Source organism: Tursiops truncatus, chromosome 2, assembly GCF_011762595.2.
Source record: "Tursiops truncatus isolate mTurTru1 chromosome 2, mTurTru1.mat.Y, whole genome shotgun sequence".
Classification (NCBI taxonomy): Eukaryota; Metazoa; Chordata; class Mammalia; order Artiodactyla; family Delphinidae; genus Tursiops; species Tursiops truncatus.
The window spans coordinates 168,196,152-168,215,464 of NC_047035.1; the positions used below are offsets into that span (position 1 = coordinate 168,196,152).

Consider the following 19,313-nt stretch of genomic DNA (forward strand, 5'->3'; position numbering starts at 1 on the left):
ATGAACACTATACTTTTGAGCTAGTATTATTGTCCAGGGTTTTCTCACTCCAGCACATTGATTTTGGCAAGCAGGTAACTTCAGGAACTCCGACGTGGACTTCTCGTATAATAAGTAAAGATCTGGCATTAATGAACATAATTGAGGTGTTTTGCTAAGAAGCTTTTGCACCTGACCTAGCACGTACAAGTAGGTATAATAACTTTTTTCTCCTTTTAAAATTGAAGTATAGTTGACATAGGTATATAACTTATTAAACAATGCAGCATCGATTTAGAAGACTCGTGTTTCAGCCCACGTTTGTTCGTGTTTCAGCCCACGTTTGTTCACGTATCTACGGATGGGAAACTACAAGCGCGCTGCCGGAGGGCGCCGCCAGGGGCGCTAAGCCTCAGCGGCTTCGTCAACAACAGGCGTCCTGGGGCGCTCTTTCCTCTCGCTCACCTCAGCTTCCGCCGGAAGCGGCTCTGTCAGTTGTTGCCCTTCGGTATTTGGGCTCGCTATGTGTAGTGGGTTCTCGGCGGCTGGCTGGATGAAAAGGCTTGGTTCCGGGAGCCGGAGAGAGAAGAAGAAAACTCGAGCTTCAACCCGGGCAGCAAGATGGACATTCTGAAATCGGAGATCCTCCGGAAGCGGCAGCTGGTGGAGGACAGGAACCTGTTGGTGGTGAGGATTCTTGGGGTCGTGGGGCGTTGGCGACGGAGGAGCTGAGCGTTTGCGTGGGGGAGGGGAGTCTGGGGGGCGGGGAACGGTACTGAAAGGGTCCTTGCCGGATTGGGTTTAGCCAGAGCCCCTCCGCTACCCCGGAGCGGCTCCCTCTAGACCGCTGTGCCCTTGGCAATCACTTGGGAGCCTTTGGGATGGAGGTGTAGGAATTGCAGGAAAACCCGAGATTTTGGCGATTTCTCCTACCCGCCGCCCCACCTGTCCCTTATCCCCGTTCCCATCTGCCGGTATTCTTCGGACGTGCCCCAGTTTTTCTGGCCGTTCACTTCTGTCGTTTTAGGAAGGGTTTGTGTTTTATGTATACTTCCTGTTTTGTCACACAGGATATTACAAAGATGTGGTCCAGGACCAAGACTTAATAAAGTTAATAATTTTACTACTTCATCAAGGAGATAGTTAAGTGAAACTGCCGCCCCTCCCCCATTAGTGCTGAGCATTGAAGAATCAGTGACAGCTGGTAGTTTAGTGCTATTGTCTTGATTCTCGTGAAGCATTGCTTTTCACCCTTCGTATAAATGGGAACAGAGTGAACAGGCAAATAATACCTTAGTACTGAAAATAGTTCTGACCTCAGGGACCCTCTTAAAGAGTCTCAAGGACTCCAGGGATCTTGTGGACCACACTTTGAGAACAGTCTGACTTAGGTCTTTGGATGTCGTGTATGATTGATGTTTATGATGTAGTGCAAGTAAGTTGGGATTGTTAGCTTGGCAGATGGCAGCTTTCATAATCTTTGAAACTTTAAAAACAATTAACAAAGTGGAGCTAATTAAACAGAATGTTATTTAGCAAATGCGCGGGAAGCTGGGGAGAGAGCTTGTCCATAGCTGTAACTTGATATTTTCATCTGTAACTCAGGGGCCTTTTTCTTTTGATGAGTGGTTTCGGAGTATTTGAAAAAGCTAATTTAGATGTTGAAATGCATAGTGCGTGTTAGAACCAGGTGTTGAAATTTAAAGTGCTTTAGAGGGAGAATTGAATCACGAAGAGCTCAGCTCACTCTCAGGGCTTACGGTGCTGTTTGCATAATCAGGTTCTTTGTCATGGATATAGACCAGCCTTTAAAAATGATCAATTACAAAAACACTGATTCTACATAATTGTTCTTAATTTATCATCACATATAAACTGTTTTTCTGGGATGTCTTTCATTTTGTAATTTGATAGTAGATTTAATTACTCAGATAACCCTGGCCAGAAGGTAAGATTGATTTCCCAATTAATACCAGCAAAGGAAATACATGAAATGGAGATTAAAATACTGAATGTCATAGTTCTGGTAATATTAATAGTAATCTGCAAAGCATTATGCAGAATGCTTCATGTCTCATACCTCATATAATTTGTACAGCAGTCCCATAAAATTACTGCTACTCCCATTTATAGATGAGGAAATTGAAGCTAAAAGAAGTTAGATTGATTTACAGAATCGCACAGCTAGCAAGAGATAGTGTCTGAATTTGAATCCATCTCTCCCACTCTAAAGCTTGCTCTCTTCACCACTACAGACAGGCTGTTTATTTATCTCCACCCTGTGAACATAGAACTAGTTTTGATAGGGTTGACCTAACGATTAAATTACTTAAAATTAAATTAACATGTGAAAAGCACCCTAGTATGCTTTCTCATTTGAGCTTTACAACAGCTCTGCTTGGTGCATAGGGCAGTTAGGATGCTCTTTCCACGGATGACGAAGCCATCTTTTTTTTCACTGCCCTAGCCACAGTAAGAAATAAATCTGTATTTTCATCAGATACGTATGAAAAAAGTTTCATGCAACATTTCTTGTCTTAACTACATGTGATTCTATCATATGTTTCACTGTTTTAATCCATCCTGTTTCATTTTTAAAAACAATTCTGGTTGGGGGTCAGTGAATCCTTTTCATTATCCTTTTCTGTAGCTGGGGAACACCTGTTTCTGTTGTATTGTTTTTCCAGAAGCGCCACCTCCTCTTTGGTCATTTTGAGTGATGTCCCAGCTTTTTTTTTTTTTAAGCTTTATTGAACTATAGTTGATTTGCAATGTAGTGTTTAATTTCTGCTGTGATTTGTACAGCAAAGTGATTCAGTTATACATATATATTCTTTTTCATTATGGTTTATCACAGGGTGTTGAATATAGTTCCCTGTGCTATACAGTAGGATCTTGTTGTTTATCCGTCCTATCGATAGCATGGTGTCCCAGCTTTTTATTGTTAGTCTGAGAGTTGGATAGTAAACACTCAGCTTGTGAGAGCCCCTTTGTTAACCTCCTATCAGCTGTGCTAAGTGCTCTACGTGATGTAACTGCTTGGAGGTAAGTGCGGTATCTGTATCGCTAGAATGCCGGCGCTTTGGCGCCCCGGTGTTGGTGAGTCTTCATTGAACTGCAAAGCCTCATTTATGTGGAAAGCCAGGCTACTGCACGACTCAGTGGGGCTTAATTAGCAGTTTTATTAGTTGCAGTTTTGAGCATGGACTTTGTGTAGAATTTTAGCTTTGTTTTTTTCTCCAAAATTTTTTGAATATTTCCTATATTCAAGATACTACACTGTGTGCCACAGAGGATTTTTTTTAAAAAGTAATGCTTGGTGCTTTTCTTTAAGGAACCTACTTTCAGTTTTACAGAGAAAAGAGAAGCCATCAGGCAAGAAATTCCTCACCTTTCCCCTGTTAAAGTGGATGAGATATTGGCTATATGTTGGGTCAAACCTACCACTTACATGTTGGAGCCCAGCTCTCATCTTTTGTAGCATTATCAGAATCTGAATAGCACTTGTCTCTTTTCTTTCTGTGTCTTCAGTCTCTACTGGCTTATCTCCAGCAGCACTGAGACATACACATCTCTCCCATCTTTTTTTTTTTTTTTTAAAACACAGCTGTCCTTTTTCTTTACAGCCAAGCTTCTTCTTATTTCCTACTCACTCCTTAACCTGATTTCTACCTGACAGTTGCACTAAATCCATCCTAATCAGGGGCCGCAGTGATTTCCATGCTTTCTTAACCTCAGCAGCATTTGCACTCGGCTAATCCACTTTCTTTCTTTCTTTTTTTTTTTTTTTTTGCGGTACGCGGGCCTCTCACTGCTGTGGCCTCTCCCGTTGTGGAGCACAGGCTCTGGACGCGCAGGCTCAGCGGCCATGGCTCACAGGCCTAGCCGCTCTGCAGCATGTGGGATCTTCCCGAACCGGGGCACGAACCCGTGTCCTCTGCATCGGCAGGCGGACTCTCAACCACTGCGCCACCAGGGAAGCCCTGGTCCACTTTATTCAGTCTTCCCTTGATGTCTCTTACCCCACAGCGTCCTGTTTTTCCTTCTTCTCAGGCTGCTTATTCCTGATCTCCTTTACAGGCTTCTTCTTTTTTTGTTTTTTTATTGTTTAGTTTTTATCCCTTAAATGTTGGTTTTCCTTAAAGTTCAGGCCTAGGCTACTTTCTCTTCACACGGAAAATTCTCTTACATTAATTTCATATTCACCTCTAGATTTCAGTTGCCATCTGTAACAGGGGTTCTTAAGTGGAGCCTTTGGATGGACTTCAGAGTATCCATCAGTTCCTTGAAATATTATAAAAAATTTAGCATGTATGTATACATGTGACCCCTCTTCCCCTCCTCCTGTTGATGATATTATTAAAGGGATATTTGGGGCTTCCCTGGTGGCGCAGTGGTTAAGAATCCACTTGCCAGTGAAGGGGACACGGGTTCGAGCCCTGGTCCGGGAAGATCCTATATGCCGCGGAGCAACTAAGCCCGTGTGCCGCAGCTACTGAGCCTGCGCTCTAGAGCCCGCGCGCCACAACTACTGAGCCCGCGCGCCACAACTACTGAAGCCCGCGCGCCTAGAGCCCGTGCTCCGCAACAAGAGAAGCCACTGCAGTGAGAAGCCCGCGCACCGCAACGAGGAGTAGCCCCCTCTCACTGCAACTAGAGAAAGCTGGCACGCAGCAATGAAGACCCAACGCAGCCAAAAATAAATAAATAAATTTATAAAAAAAAATAAAGTGATCTTTGACAAAAAGGTCAAGAACCAGTCATTTCTGGGCTGGTGAAAATCTCTGTGCCCATTTATCCCTACCACTAATCAGCTGTTCCAGTTCTAAACCTGTTTCATTTATTCAGGCCTTTGAACTTGCCTTTCTTCACACTTGTTCCTTGCTTTGCTTGCACGGTCTTCTGTAATCCTCTCCAGTGCCTCTTTCTTTAGTGGTCATTTAGGAGGCTTTCATGTTTTTTTGGTATAGTCAGAAAACAGTGTGGTAGGGAGTTTGTCATGTTGATACCATGTTTTGACATCTGCAAAGAAGATTTATTTTCCTCAGCATTTCACTGTGAAAAAATTTAAATGTACCGAAAACTCAAAAGAATTATACAGTGAACACCCATACGCCTACCATCTAGATATTGCGATTAAACCTGCGATTAATATTTTAATATATTTTATCATGTAACTGTCCATCTCTCCATCATTGTATATCCATTCATCAATCCATCTAGCAATGCAGAAAGTACTTTTACCTCAGAATAGTAAAACAGGCAGAACATTTTAGGGTAGTGGAAGGCTGCTTCTCCAGAATTTGACGAGAGGCACTCACAAGCTAAGTCATTACTGTTTCACCTCTCACAGATAAACCATAAAAGGCTGGGAAACCAATTGAAATGGCCAGAGGTGAGGCGGCTCTTCTGGAACAGCAAATCCATAGACAAGTGTTTTCCAGCTGCAGACAGGGTCATGAAGACAATGTACTGATCTTTATGCATTTCAGATTAATTTACAGACATTGATACACTTTACCCCTAAAATGTAACATAATTGCCAAAATATAATTTGGCGTGTATATCATTGACTAGTGTTCAGTGTTCGTTTATACTTTCTTTGGTATGTCAGCAAAATTTTATGTATGAAGAAATACACAAATCATAAGTGTACCTACCATTCAGTGAATTGTGACAAATGCATATGCCTGTGTATCCCAGTCTGTATCAAGGTGCAGATACTACCCTCGTTCCACCTTCCAGTCAGCCCCTCCCCCAAGAATACACTGCTGTACTGATTTCTTTCCACTGTCCCTTGGTTTTGCCAGCCCTATAACTTCACGTAAATGGGATCATACTGTGTACTCTTATATGACCCACTTTGTTTAATGAGAATAATGTTTTGAATTTTATTCATGTTGTTGCATGTATCAGTTGTTTACTCCTTTTATTGCTGAGAAGTATTCCGTTATACAAATAGACCCAGTTTGTTAATCTGTTCTTCTGATAATGGGCAGCTGGGCTGTTTCCAGGATTTAGCAATTATGAGTAAATCTGCTGTGGACTCTTTTGTGCAAGTCTCGTGTTTTCATTGCTCTTAGGAAAATGATAGGGAGTGGAATTGCTATGCCATGGTGTACATTATGGGTTTAGTTTTATAGAAATCCACCAGACCTTTTTCCAAAGTGGTTGGACCGTGTCACACCTTCACTAGCAAAGTAAAAGGGTTCAGATCTTTACATTGTGTCAACAGTTTGTGTTGTCAGTCTTTAATTTCAGCCATTCTGGTGTATGTAATAAGCCAACTTACCAATTTTTCATGGTGATTGTTGACCGTATCCTATCTAGGCATATAAAATAGTATAACCTGTTGGAAAACAGTTTGGTAATGTCTTAAAAAGAAAACATAGGCCTGCTACGTGAACGAACTATTCCACTCCTAGACATTTACTCAGGAGAGTAAGATATTCTTTTTTTAAATTAATTAATTAATTAATTATTGGCTGCTTTGGGTCTTCGTTGCTGCCCGCAGGCTTTTCTCTAGTTGTGGCGAGCGGGGGCTACTCTTCGTTGCGGTGCTTGGGCTTCTCATTGCGGTGGCTTCTCGTTGTGGAGCACGGGCTGTAGGTGCGCAGGCTTCAGTATTTGTGGCACGCGGGCTTCAGTAGTTGTGGCTCGTGGGCTCTAGAGCGCAGGCTCAGTAGTTGTGGCTCATGGGCTCTAGAGTGCAGGCTCAGTAGTTGTGGCTTGCAGGCTCTAGAGCACAGGCTCGGTAGTTGTGACGCACAGGCTTAGTTGCTCCGCGGTACGTGGGATCTTCCCGGACCAGGGATCGAACCCATATCTCCTGCATTGGCAGGCGGATGCTTAACCACTGCACCACCAGAGAAGCCCAAGATACTCTTATTATAAGAGCTAAAAGCTTTATGGTTTCATGTTTTATAACAAACAGTTAAAATTTTTTTTGAATCAGTTTCTTTGTATGATGGGAGGTAGGGGTGTGGTTTATTGTTTTCCATGTGATTATCCATTTGTTCCAGCACCATTTATTGAAAATATTTTTCTTTTCCCTTTGGTTGCTTTTGGCATCATCAAAAATCAGTAATAGTTTAACTGTGGCTCCGTTCTGGGTGCTCTGCTCCCTTGTCCTAATCTGTTTGTGGATCCTTATGCCTGTGCCACACTGTCTCGATTGCTGTCGCATTCTGGTGAGTTGTAATGTCAGGCAGTGTAAATGCTACCACTATTTAATTTAATTTTATTTTTATTGAAGTATAGTTGCTGTACAATATTATATAAGTTACAGGTATACAGTACAGTGATTCACAATTTTTGAAGGCTGTATTCCATTTATAGTTATTATAAAGTAATGGCTCTATTCCCTGTGTTGTACAATACATCCTTGTAGCTTATTTTATACCTAATAGTTTGTACCTCTTACTCCCCTCCCACTATATTGCCCTCCCCCTTCTCCTCTCTCCACTGGCAACCACTAGTTTGTTCTCTATTATATCTGTGAGTCTGTTTTTTTTTAAAATATTCACTAGTTTGTTGTACTTTTTAGATTCCACATACAAGTGATATCATACGGTAGTTGTCTTTGTCTGTTTCACTTAGCAAATGCCCTCCAAGTCCATCCATGTTGCTGCAAATGGCAAAATTTTATTCTTTTTTATGGCTGAGTAGTATTTCATTGTGTATATATACCACATCTTCTTTATCCATTCATTTGTTGATGGACACTTTGGTTGCTTCCATATTGTGCTATTTATTTTTTAAGCAGCTTTATTGAGGTATAATTGACACACAGTAAACCGCACATATTTAAAGTGTACAGTTCGGTGAGTCTTGCCATGTTTACACCTGGATGCTGTCACCACAATGAAGAGAGTGAACATGTTCATCTCACCCCAGTGTTTCCTTGTGCCCCTTTGTGATCCTGCTTTCCTGCCCCACCTGTGCCCTACCCACCCTGTACACAGGCTACCACCGGTCTGCCTTCTGTTACTTTACGTTAGTTTGCATTTTGTAGAGTTTTATGTAAACAGAATTTTTCAGTATGTTCCTCTCTTACCTGCTTTCTTTCAATCAGCCTAATCATTTTTTTTTTTTTTTTTTTTTTTTTTTTTGCGTCACGCGGGCCTCTCACTGTTGTGGCCTCTCCCGTTGCGGAGCACAGGCTCCGGACGCGCAGGCTCAGCGGCCATGGCTCACGGGCCCAGCCGCTCCGCGGCATGTGGGATCTTCCCGGACCGGGGCACGAACCCGCGTCCCCTGCATCGGCAGACTCTCAACCACTGCACCACCAGGGAAGCCCCCAGCCTAATAATTTTGAGATTCATTTATGCATTTGTCTGTATCAAGACTTCATTATTTTTGTTACTGAGCAGTATTCCACCATTGTATGGATATACCTCAATTTGTTTATTCATTAGCCTGTTGATGGGCATTCAGATTATTTCCATTTTTTGGCTATTATGATAAAGCTGCTGTGAACATTGGTGTACAGGTTTCTGTATGGACATATACTTTCATTCTCTTGAGTGAATGCCTAGGAGTGGAGTGGTTGGATCATACAGTAAGTGTCTGTTTAACTTTATTTTCTTAAAGACTTTGTAAGATTGGTGTTATTTCTTTCATACATTTTTACATAATTTTATATGTAATGATATAAATATATATGATTATGAAGTACATAGAATTCACCTGTGCAGGGGAGATTTTGGTATAGTTTTCTATTTTGGATGGCATCATTGAGAATACATACTGCCTAGCTAACAGGATCCCTTGACAGTTGACAGTTCTTTCACTTTGAAAATCATTGTGTCTCTTTAAATTGTGTTTGAGTGCCCAACCATTAGGTTTATTACCTCAGGCTCTTTAAGGCTTATTTGCATTCTTCAGCCAGAAACGGACCCTGCCGTGTGGTTCGTGATCTCACACGTATTGCTCTGCTTTGGATGTCCAGGCTGTGTATTTGTTAGCTCTCCCGTGTCTTTTTGTAGAACTCTTGATGATGTTTCTGTTTCATTTATATAAACACTAAAAACCTTAATCTGATTGAAGGAATGATGATTCTAATTAATGAAATGGTGACAGTCATGTTGCCTGTGGTTTTTAAATTTTGACTCTCCCTTATTAGTGTGGGCCGACGTTTCTGGTGATGTGGTAGAAAGACTTGTACTCTTTAGACCCGCGAATCTCAGTTTATAATCCAGACAGTACAGCTTGGACAAAGTCCAAGAATAACATGTATGAAGCACCACACAGGAATTAGGTTCTGTCTTTAAAAGGAGAAGTGCTCTTTATACCCTTTTCAACTCATTTCTAAAATCTGCAGGAGTGAGAGGCCCAAAGGAAAGGTCAGGTGCTTTAGGAGAGAACCCAAATAAATGTACTGTCAGTTCACATGGTGTCTTAAAATCCTTACCAGCCACTTTCAGACTTGTGTTTGGAGGGTTCTGTTGTATATTCTGTCGTTAATTCAGCAAACTTAGAGTTCAAAATCTTCGAGTATAGCCAGAAAGGAAACTAAATTTGTGAAATGAGTAACCAAGTCCTAAAGTCTCATTGGGGCTCCATGACTAGAGAGCTCTTTAACTTTGGGCAAGTTCTCTACCCTGTCTGACTTACCTATAAAGGGGGGTGTATTATTAATGCTTACATCCTACAATTTCAATTCTGTCATGAATGTATCCACCATACTTTGTATTTCAAAGTATGTTTTCAGTGTGCTTTATAAAATAATGTTTTATAATTAGAAGTCACTGCTTAACTTGCTTTTCTTATATAAACTGCTCTTGTTTCTAAACAAAAGTGTGCAGAGTGACATCTGAAACATGGTAGGGAACTTTTTTTTTTTTTTGCGGTACGTGGGCCTCTCACTGTTATGGCCTCTCCCGTTGCGGAGCACAGACTCCGGACTCACAGGCTCAGCGGCCATGGCTCACGGGCCCAGCCGCTCCGCGGCATGTGGAATCTTCCCAGACCGGGGCACGAACCTGTGTCCCCTGCATCGGCAGGTGGACTCTAAACCACTGCGCCACCAGGGAAGCCCCACCCTTTTGTTTTTGACAACTTTTTGTTGCCCTGAAGTGAGGGGTCACATAGTATGAAGCAAAATGTTTATATTTTTCTCACTAGGACTCTTTAAAATGAAAAGCAAATTAATTTTCAAAAATTAAATGTATTGTTAATAGGTAATGCATTCAAATGATTCAAAATTCAAAACATACTAAAGGGTGTACAATAAAAAGTTTCCTTTTTACCCATGTCCCTCAGCTGTACAGTTCACCTCCTCCAAAGCAGCTAACATTTTCAATTTTGGGGTCTCCTAGAGTTATTTCATGCATATAAAAGCAAATGTGAAGAAGCAAATATCTTTTCTCCTTTTTGAATACAAACGGTAGCATACTAGATTCACTCTTCTGCACTTGCTTTTTTCATTTATAAAAATATAGAAACCACTTAATTAAAAAAAAACCCTCGTTTAACAGAAACTGAGGAAACCCTGAAATTGAAACAATAAAGAACTATAGTAACCAATATGAAAGTTACTGGAAAACAGTAAATAATAAAACAATAATTAGGGCAAATAATGCATTAATAAATTGTTTATTTGTTCTAATGTTCTAATTGTTCTAAATGTTCTAATAAATTGGAAAATCAAAGTGAAATAAGTGACAAAAAAACAAGAAATAGAAAATCTGAACAAACCAGTAGGTAAGGAAGAAACAAGAAAGTTGTCTGACAGCCAAGGGAAGAAAGCAATTGAAGAAGGAGGGAATTAGCAGTTGACTTGAAGATCCTTTAGTTTTGCACCTAGTTAGTTATGGCCTCAGGGGATTTTTCAATGGAGCATTAAGAATGGACTCCCAGTTGTTGGGCAGCTGCAAAGAGAACTGGAGGTGAGGAAATGGAGACCGAATAGAGAAATGTTTTATTGTCCTTCTGCTGTAATTGGTACTTAGCATGATACCCAGCACAGAGTAACGAATTTTTCCTTTAAGGTTGCAGAGTCTTGAACATATGTAAGTGATGATCATTTGTGCCAATAGAGAAGGAAAAGGTGAAGATGCAGAAAATAGATAACTGACTATGAGAAAGGCAGGAGAAATTGAGATTTGGAAGACAGCTGGAAGGGGTTGGCCTTAGGGCGAGGGTTTCCTCTTCCATTCTGAGATGCAGAAGGGATTGGTGCTGGGAGGAATTCGGAGTTCTTGTTCGCTGGCTTCCCTTTTCTCTGTAGAGTGACTTAGTCATTTGCTGGAAATAAGGGGAGAAATAAAGGGCTTAGAGGTTTGAGAGAATGGAGAATGAATAATGATCAGTGTAGACAATAGGAGAGAAAGATGGGTAAATACATCAGGATCAGTGGGCAACATTGGGACGCAAGTGGTTTCCCAGCATTTAAGAGCTAGGTGCAGGCGTGGACAGTGCCAGCAAGTGGACTCTTGTAGGACAGAACACTTGTCGGTCTCAGGACCCCTTTACATTCTTAATTACTGATAGCTCCAGAGAGCTTTGTTTATGTAGAATGGATTTATTGATAATTACTCTATTAGAAATTAAAACTGGGATATTGAAAATGTATATTTATATTCTCTGTACAAGTACAATAAAAAATCCATCATGTTAGCGTAAATAATACATTTTTACGAAAACTATGTTTTCCAAAACGAAATTTAGTGAGAAGAATGGCATGTTTTACATTTTGCAAATCTCTTTAATCTCTGGTATATAAGAAGACAGTTGGATTCTCCTGTTTCTTTTTTCAACCTGTTGCAATATGTTGTTTTTGTTCAAGTATGTGAAGAAAATTCATCCTGAAACAGAGGTAGTTGGAAAAGGGAGTATTTTAATAGCCTTTTCAGTAATTGTGGACGTTTTTCTTTGATACTACGCCAAAACTGGGTAAGTGGTAAGTTTCTTAAAGATTAGCTAAGAGCTTAGATTCTGACACATATCAATAGACTTTTCGTGTACTAAAACCCATTGACCTGTTCTGCTCTAGATCTATTCTGATTTATCCTGGTCATAGATCTTTTGCCTGTGCATGATTTTGTGAACTCTTGCGTTTGTTAACATCATGAGTTTTTTCAACTTTGCTGAGTTATGCAGATCTTCTAAATGTTGGTGTGTTTCATTAGACAATATTTTAAAAATTACATTTGTTAATGTCACCACTGATTTCATCAGAAAAGCCTTTAAGTATTGGGAAGCCATCCAGTTCACAGTGAGGGATACCACTTTTCTACCCTTCTGATTTTCGCTTGACAGGTGGAATTTTATCATAGGCAACAAATACTATCATTGTTTTCCTTTAGGTGACAGGTTTGCTCTGTTCAGTTTTGAGAAACTGTTTGCCAGATATGCAGGTCTGAATAATCAACCAGTTTGCTTTTCTTTGAGGGGACTGTCCTACGCCGTTATATAGCGGAAGTGCTTCATATATTTCATTTCATTTCGTCATACCAAATATTAAAAGGCCATGTGCTCCAGGGATGAGATTTAGTAAAATTGTACTTTATCAAGATATTCTTAAGAGAAACTGGCTTTTCTATTTTCCTGCAAGTGCATGGTGGTGAAGAATACAATGACCACTGGTACATAAACTTAGCCTTCATTTATGCTAAGGTTCCAGTAGTTTTTGTCACCATTGCTTTTGTACCATCAGTGCAGGTCTGAGCACAGTGAAAAAGGGGTGGGCACATATATCTTAGTATTATTATGAAAATGAATTTTACCTAGTGGAACCTCTGAAAAGGTCTTAGGGACCCCCCAGAAGTCCACATTTTGAGAATTGATGTTCAAGGCATAAGGTTTTGTTAGGTGTGTTCAATGGAATTGAGAGATGGTAGTAAAAGATACCATCGTTAAAGATTGGACCATGGTCTCCGGCCTGGAGAGTCCTTTTACTTTCTTCCTACGTATCAGCTCATTCTGAGAGGCCGCCAGTACGTTTGTCAACGCACTTATTTGAAATATGATGAGTACATGCTACATAGTCAAAAGGAACAATTTATGATGCTGAAACGAGTTTTGGGAGTGAAGAACTGTAACTTGAATACTAGATCAGCACAAAGGATTTAAGGACCAGTGTTCTTAATCCTGCTTCTGTTAACCCATGAGGCTCACTGAGTTCTGGGAAAGTCACCTGAACTTTCTAATTCTCAGGTTTCTCACCTCCACAGTGGGATTAGTATTATTTGCGCCCACATTTCTTAGAGTAGTTTTGATGTTCAGGTGATACCATCAGTTCTGTACGCCGGGTAGCATCTTCATCTTTATACCTGTAAAGCTGTGCTTGGGGTACAGCAGAAAAGTCAGTAAATATTTATTGAGTTAATGAATGAACTTAAAAAAACTGTTATGAGCTGTTAGTTTTAAACATACACACCAATAGAGTTGTATAATGAATTCCTGTCTTTCCTCAACATACATAACTCTAGAAAATAAGACCATGTTTTTATAGAATTAAGATCACCACCAACAAAATTAAAATTGGGTCCTTAATACCATCAAATACTCCTCTCGCATTTGAATATCCCCAATTGAATTAAAATAAATACATACATATGTTTTTACAGTTGGTTTATTCAAATCAAATCCACACAAAGTCCACTCATTACATTTGTTTATTATGACTCTTAGTTTCTTTTCATTGCAAACATTTTCCAGGTCCCCCACTTTTTTTTATGCATCAACTTGTTGGAGAAACTGGGGCTAGTTTTGTAAAATGTGCTCGTGTTTGATTGCTTCCCAGTGGTGTTTTGAGCTTTTTCCTCTATTCCTTACATTTCTAGGAAGCTGGAAGTTAACTGTTTGATTAGATTCCGATTTAGATTTTTAGGGAGAACACTTCTAAGTGGTCTGCTGTGTACTTCCAATGTGTTTCACATAGGACGTACGTGGCATTGATGCCAAACTTGAGCAGTGGGTTCAAGTGCGGCAGCCTTATCTTTCCGTTGTTCATCGTCACACTTTCTTGTCAGGGTTTTAGCATCCATTGATGATAACTGCCTGAGTGAGTGAGCTTTGGAACTGTGAGGTGCTAACTACATGTGTGGAGGTATTATTGAGGTACTGTTTCGGTTACTACTGGTAAAGTAGGGCAGTATCTTTATTTGAGCTAAGTTATCAATGACATAATATCTAAGAAGCAGATAGTAAAAAGCCTACAAATTAGGGACTGTGTTTTTTACATTATAATTGATGTAAAATATTTCATTAGTTGAGGTGTTCAACATAGTGATTTGATAGTTTTATACATTACAAAATGATCAGGGGACTGCATTTTTAACAGGATAATTTTATGCATAGCATGGAAAGAACTAACCGTTTTTTTTCCACCTGCCACACTAGATTTAGAGTTTGTCTCTTAACAGCATGTCATATTAAAACAAATACCTTTGAACCATCTTTTTACTAAAGAGACTCTCCAAAACCATTCTGTCTCGATTATTATAAAAACTTGTTTAATACTAATACAGCTGATCATTAAGGTTCCAGATGACAAAAAAGAATTTGGACACACCCTTGGAGCTCTCTTCGTAATGAGATTTAACATGTCAGCTGAAGCTACCATGATTTTGGTTTGGTTGGCTCTGTTAGGAGAAAATAATTAGAGTGTCTCATTTTACGTGGTTCGTAATGAATCCATTTGTAGAAATTGAATTCAGACACTGAGAAACTAAATAAAAACAATGTGAACATTTGGAAAATGTGGGTGGTTTCTTCTTTGTGCTGTTGGATATGTCCGTCAAACTGATGCTGCAAGAGAAATACCTCATGTTTAGAACAGGGGCTGAGCACAGGTGGTGTGTTCAGGAAATTAGTATAATCTCCGTGAACGAAAAAACTTTACAGTTCTTGAAAAACTGGCAAGGTTGTTGACCAAGGGACATGAAATTTTACCCAAAGACATTAACTTACTTCTTTCTTCAATAGGAAAATAAAAAATATTTCAAGCGTAGTGAACTTGCAAAAAAAGAAGAGGAAGCATATTTTGAAAGATGTGGCTACAAGGTATGAATGCCTGCTTTTATGTTAAATTGATGTTTCTGAGTTTAAATTTATACAGCTGTTGTTAAAGTGTCAAAACGATTGATCTCTGTTCAATTTATTAATGTTATACATTAGCCTATAAATGAGAAGCCATCTGGAGAGGTATGAGTTTTTGTTTTTCTTTCCTTTTTCTTTTTTTTTAATCTTGAATTCAGGAAAATACATGCATGACTTTTGGCTTGGAATGGTTTGGCTTTTTGTGGACAGCATGAAGTGGCTTGAGATCAAAGCTTGATTTTTTTTCTTTTTAATTAAGTCCTGGATCTGATACTGCCTCATTTTCATCACCATCACCACCACTCCTCTCCTCACCTCTCCCAATAAAAGTCCAGTTTTAAAGGATTCAAAAGATTTTATTCATTCAACAACAGTGGCATTAGCAGTGGTATTTTCCCTGCTTTCTCCTGAATATTTTAAGCCATTGTTTTTACGTTTGCAATGTTAATAATCCCTTTTGGCCCTAAGTACCTCTGCCTGAGATACAGTGTCATTTTGTGTAATAAGGTATCACATTTCAAACACTGCTTAGTCTATTGGATAGAAAATGTGATCTTGAAATATTTGTTAGAAATAAATGAGTTATCTGGAAGACTTTGTATACTTTAGAAGCATGACTAAAATTATCTTTGAGATTACCAGTTAATAATGTATTGGGGTTTTTATTGGGAGGGGTTAAAGGTAACGAGGTGAAGTTGTGTTTAAATTATTTTATAAGAAGGCTAAATCTAGTTGAATAATTTTTTAAACAAAGTTCAGAGGTTCTATTGAAATAATTTTGACAAATCATAAATTTGAAATCGACTTTTTGCTTGTGAAACATCAATATAAAATAATACTCTTGTGCACGTAATGGAGAAAGTTCTGGAAATTTATCTGGCAGAGCATTTCTAGAAAGAAGCATGAGGAATGCAAATGGTATGTATATGCGTTTGCTTTCTTTTGGTACTTTTGGGAGAGGGCAAGTGTTGAAAATGTATTTCTGATAGGTTTCTAAAATATGAAAGTTTATATTTTGATATTTTCCATAGGTACATTGATTTCATTTGCTTCTAGTTTAGGAAATTAAGATACGTTTTATGTAAATAACCATCGAATTGATAGATATTCAGAAAGAAGAATTCTCATCTTTTGTTTGCCCAGCATTATCTAAACTCACACTTGAACTAGAATAAGAATCACTTAACCATGCGTTTTAGTCTGCTGACTTGTTGCTTTCCCAGATCCCTGAATTTGATTGTTTTCAACTTTTTGATAAGGTAGGAAAATAATTTAAACAGTGACGATTTTGCTTTGTTTAGATTGCTTCCGTGATAATGGCAGTACTTTCTTGCTTATATAGAGGAAAGCAGTGAAGCAAAATCATTACTGTAAAGGTGCTGCTTGTAACCTTGAGTCCAGCTGACAGAATGTCTTAGATCTTTTCCTTAAAGTTATTCACTGCCATTCTATAATTGAAAATGCTTTTTATCCTGAGATTTTGGGAGCAATATATGTTTTTATGCTTAAAAAGAAAGCACAGGGTTTTCGATATAAAGCCTTTTAATATTTCCTTCTTGGTAGTAATGAAAATACAGCATGTGTTGCTTTTATTCTTTTATAAAAACCAGTTACCGTTTTTTTTAAAGGCTTGATGCTAATTTGGTCTGTGAAAATATGAAAGTTTAGTTTTTTTACCTAAATTTTCTGTTACCACTGTTAACACTGATAAACATAATCTTTAATCTATAGAATCATAAATTATATCATTTTAACCATATAGCCTTTCTTAACTGAATGTGAGTTTTTCCTTAATGTTGATCTTTTTTGTTTTTTGATCTTCTTTTGGCATCTAAGATTTGTCTTATGGTTCAGATGGAAAACCATGTTTCAGTATCTTTTTTACAGACCACACAGTGGGGCTTATAAATTGCTGAACTCAATTTTCGTAAACTGTGACTTGGGCAGCAGACTCAAGAAAACATATAAAGAAATTTTTTTCTCTGCATGTTCATATGAGCAAGAATGTCCACTCTGTTCTTTCTGTACTATGAGTAGAGAGGTGCTGGTTTTCATTTTTTCCCACAAGATTCACAGCTCAGTTTGTGGGCAAGTTCTGTGTAGCATCGGAAAGTTTTCTGCATATCCAGCAGTGATTCCTGTGCATTTGGAAAAACACCTTTCAAAAATCAGGAGAGGAAAACCAGGAGAGGAAAGAGCTGGAGCTTGAGGCTTCACAGGTTTTTGTTAGAGAGCAGTTCCTTTCTTTGGTCTTCATTTTAAACCCAGAGCAAGGATCAAATAACCCTGTAAGATGATTTTCTCAAAGAGGAGAAGCAAGCTGATTGTTTCTAAGAAGAAAGTAAAAATCATGGAGTCTAGGGAGAAAATGAGTCTAAATTTCAGCCTTTTAAAGTTTTTGATTGTGGAAACCATTATACTTCTGTAGCAAGAATGCTGTCTCCTGGGTGCATGGTCTCTGCTTGGGTCTCCCTGAGCTCTCACAAGCATGTACATCGATTATGAGCTCTTTGCTCAGAGGAACATTTAGAAAACCTTCAATATTTAAAACATGTTTAATTTCGGTGAATACCTAATATATAGGATGATAAATGTTAAACCATGTTATATTTTAAAAGGAGAATTTCGTTTCTTTTGGCTATTAATGTAGATACAGCCAAAAGAGGAGGACGAGAAACCATTAACTTCATCGAATCCAGTATTAGAACTTGAACTGGCAGAAGAAAAATTACCCATGACTCTTTCTAGGCAAGAGGTAAGTTTTTATATGAATGTTTTGTGGGAAAAAAACTCCACAGCATTTGCATTTAGTTCTTTCCAATAACTTTTGTCATTATCTCCCATATAAAATGACTTAACTGGCCAGCTGCACAGTATTCTAGTTCAATTTTCTTTATGAGGTTCTAAATTAATCTCTGCTTTTCTAGGTACTGTTGTCTAATATCTTATGTCTTAAGTTGTTTTTAAAGAATGTATCATTCTGAACTTTAAAAACTAAACACATTCTAAGTATAATTAAATGCATATATTCTAAATAATTATACTTGATAAGTTGTCTAAATTATTTAAAATAATATAAATTATGTATTAAAAGAAAGAAAGTTAGTGTTTTGTAACTTACTTCCTCTTAATACATCTTTCTAAGTCAAAATACAGAGATCTGTATGATCCTTTATGACTGCATAATTTCCCATAATATTTTAAAAACTATTTTATTATTTTTAAAATCAATTCTGTGCTAATGGTCATTTAGTTTGCCTCAGCATTTCCCTATTTTAGATCATACTAAGATGAACACCCTCATACAGATGTCATTGCATGTGTAATAATATATGATTACTTTGCTTTGGAAAATTTTCTAGAAACATGATTTCTGGAGTCTGTTCTAATGACTAAAGACTATATACATGCCTAAGGCTTTGGATACATATTACCAGAGAGCCCTGCAGACTTGTTATAGCAGTTCATACTCTCAGCTATAGTATTTGCCGATACCCTGGTCAATATCAACTATTATTTTCCTTCAGCAATAACACCAACAACAAAATTTTAAAGATATTCCTGTGAAAAAAGAATTCAGACTGTACACAAGGTACACAACGAAATTAACTTTGAGCAAAAGGAAACTCTCAGAGGAAAGGAGGGCTGACTCCAGAAGCTGTGTGTGAAAATTAGATGAAGGACTTCTGAATACTTGGCCTGAAACGAAGAATATTTGAGATTTTTAAAAATATCCATTGACCACAGTTCTAATTTTGAAAAAGCATTGAATATTCTCTGTCGTTTCATAAAGAAGAACTGAGATAATTGAGAGAGGTAGCTTTTCATTTATTTTGAGAAGCATAACATATCTGTCCAAAAATGGGATGGGCTGTTTCATGAAGAGGTGTGATTTTTGTCATTTGTCAGACAGGGACCAGACGAAGGTGTTTTTGAGGTCATTTCTGCATGGGTTGGAGATAGCACTAGACGACCTCTTAAGTTTTTTTAATACCGAGTTTCATTTAATCCAGTGGGAGCCCAGTGGTTTCTAAGTGTGATACTATTTATGTTCCCAGATAAAGTTCTTGGTATTTTTAAAATTATAACTTATTTTCTTAATTATAATTCTTGTTTGTCCTTTTTATGAAATACCACATGTATACAAAGAGTGTGTAAAACATGTGCGACATACTGGATAATTACAAAACACACACTCGTGTAACGATGGCCGAAGTCAAGGAGGAGTATTATCAGGCCCTCAAAAGCCCTGCACGTCCCCCTCCCTCCAGTTGTAACTCACTTTCTCT

General features: G+C 38.5%; 1 protein-coding gene across 1 annotated transcript in view; it reads left to right on the forward strand.

Moving 5' to 3' along the window:
- The first annotated feature begins 465 nt into the window (after positions 1-465).
- Positions 466-19,313, forward strand: part of PRPF18 (pre-mRNA processing factor 18) — a 51,327-nt gene continuing 32,479 nt past the window's right edge. The window contains exons 1-3 of the mRNA XM_019933459.3: positions 466-666; positions 14,911-14,988; positions 17,675-17,779. Coding sequence (XP_019789018.1) covers positions 601-666; positions 14,911-14,988; positions 17,675-17,779 — 249 coding nt within the window. The 5' untranslated portion in view covers positions 466-600. The remainder of the gene's footprint in view (positions 667-14,910; positions 14,989-17,674; positions 17,780-19,313) is intronic.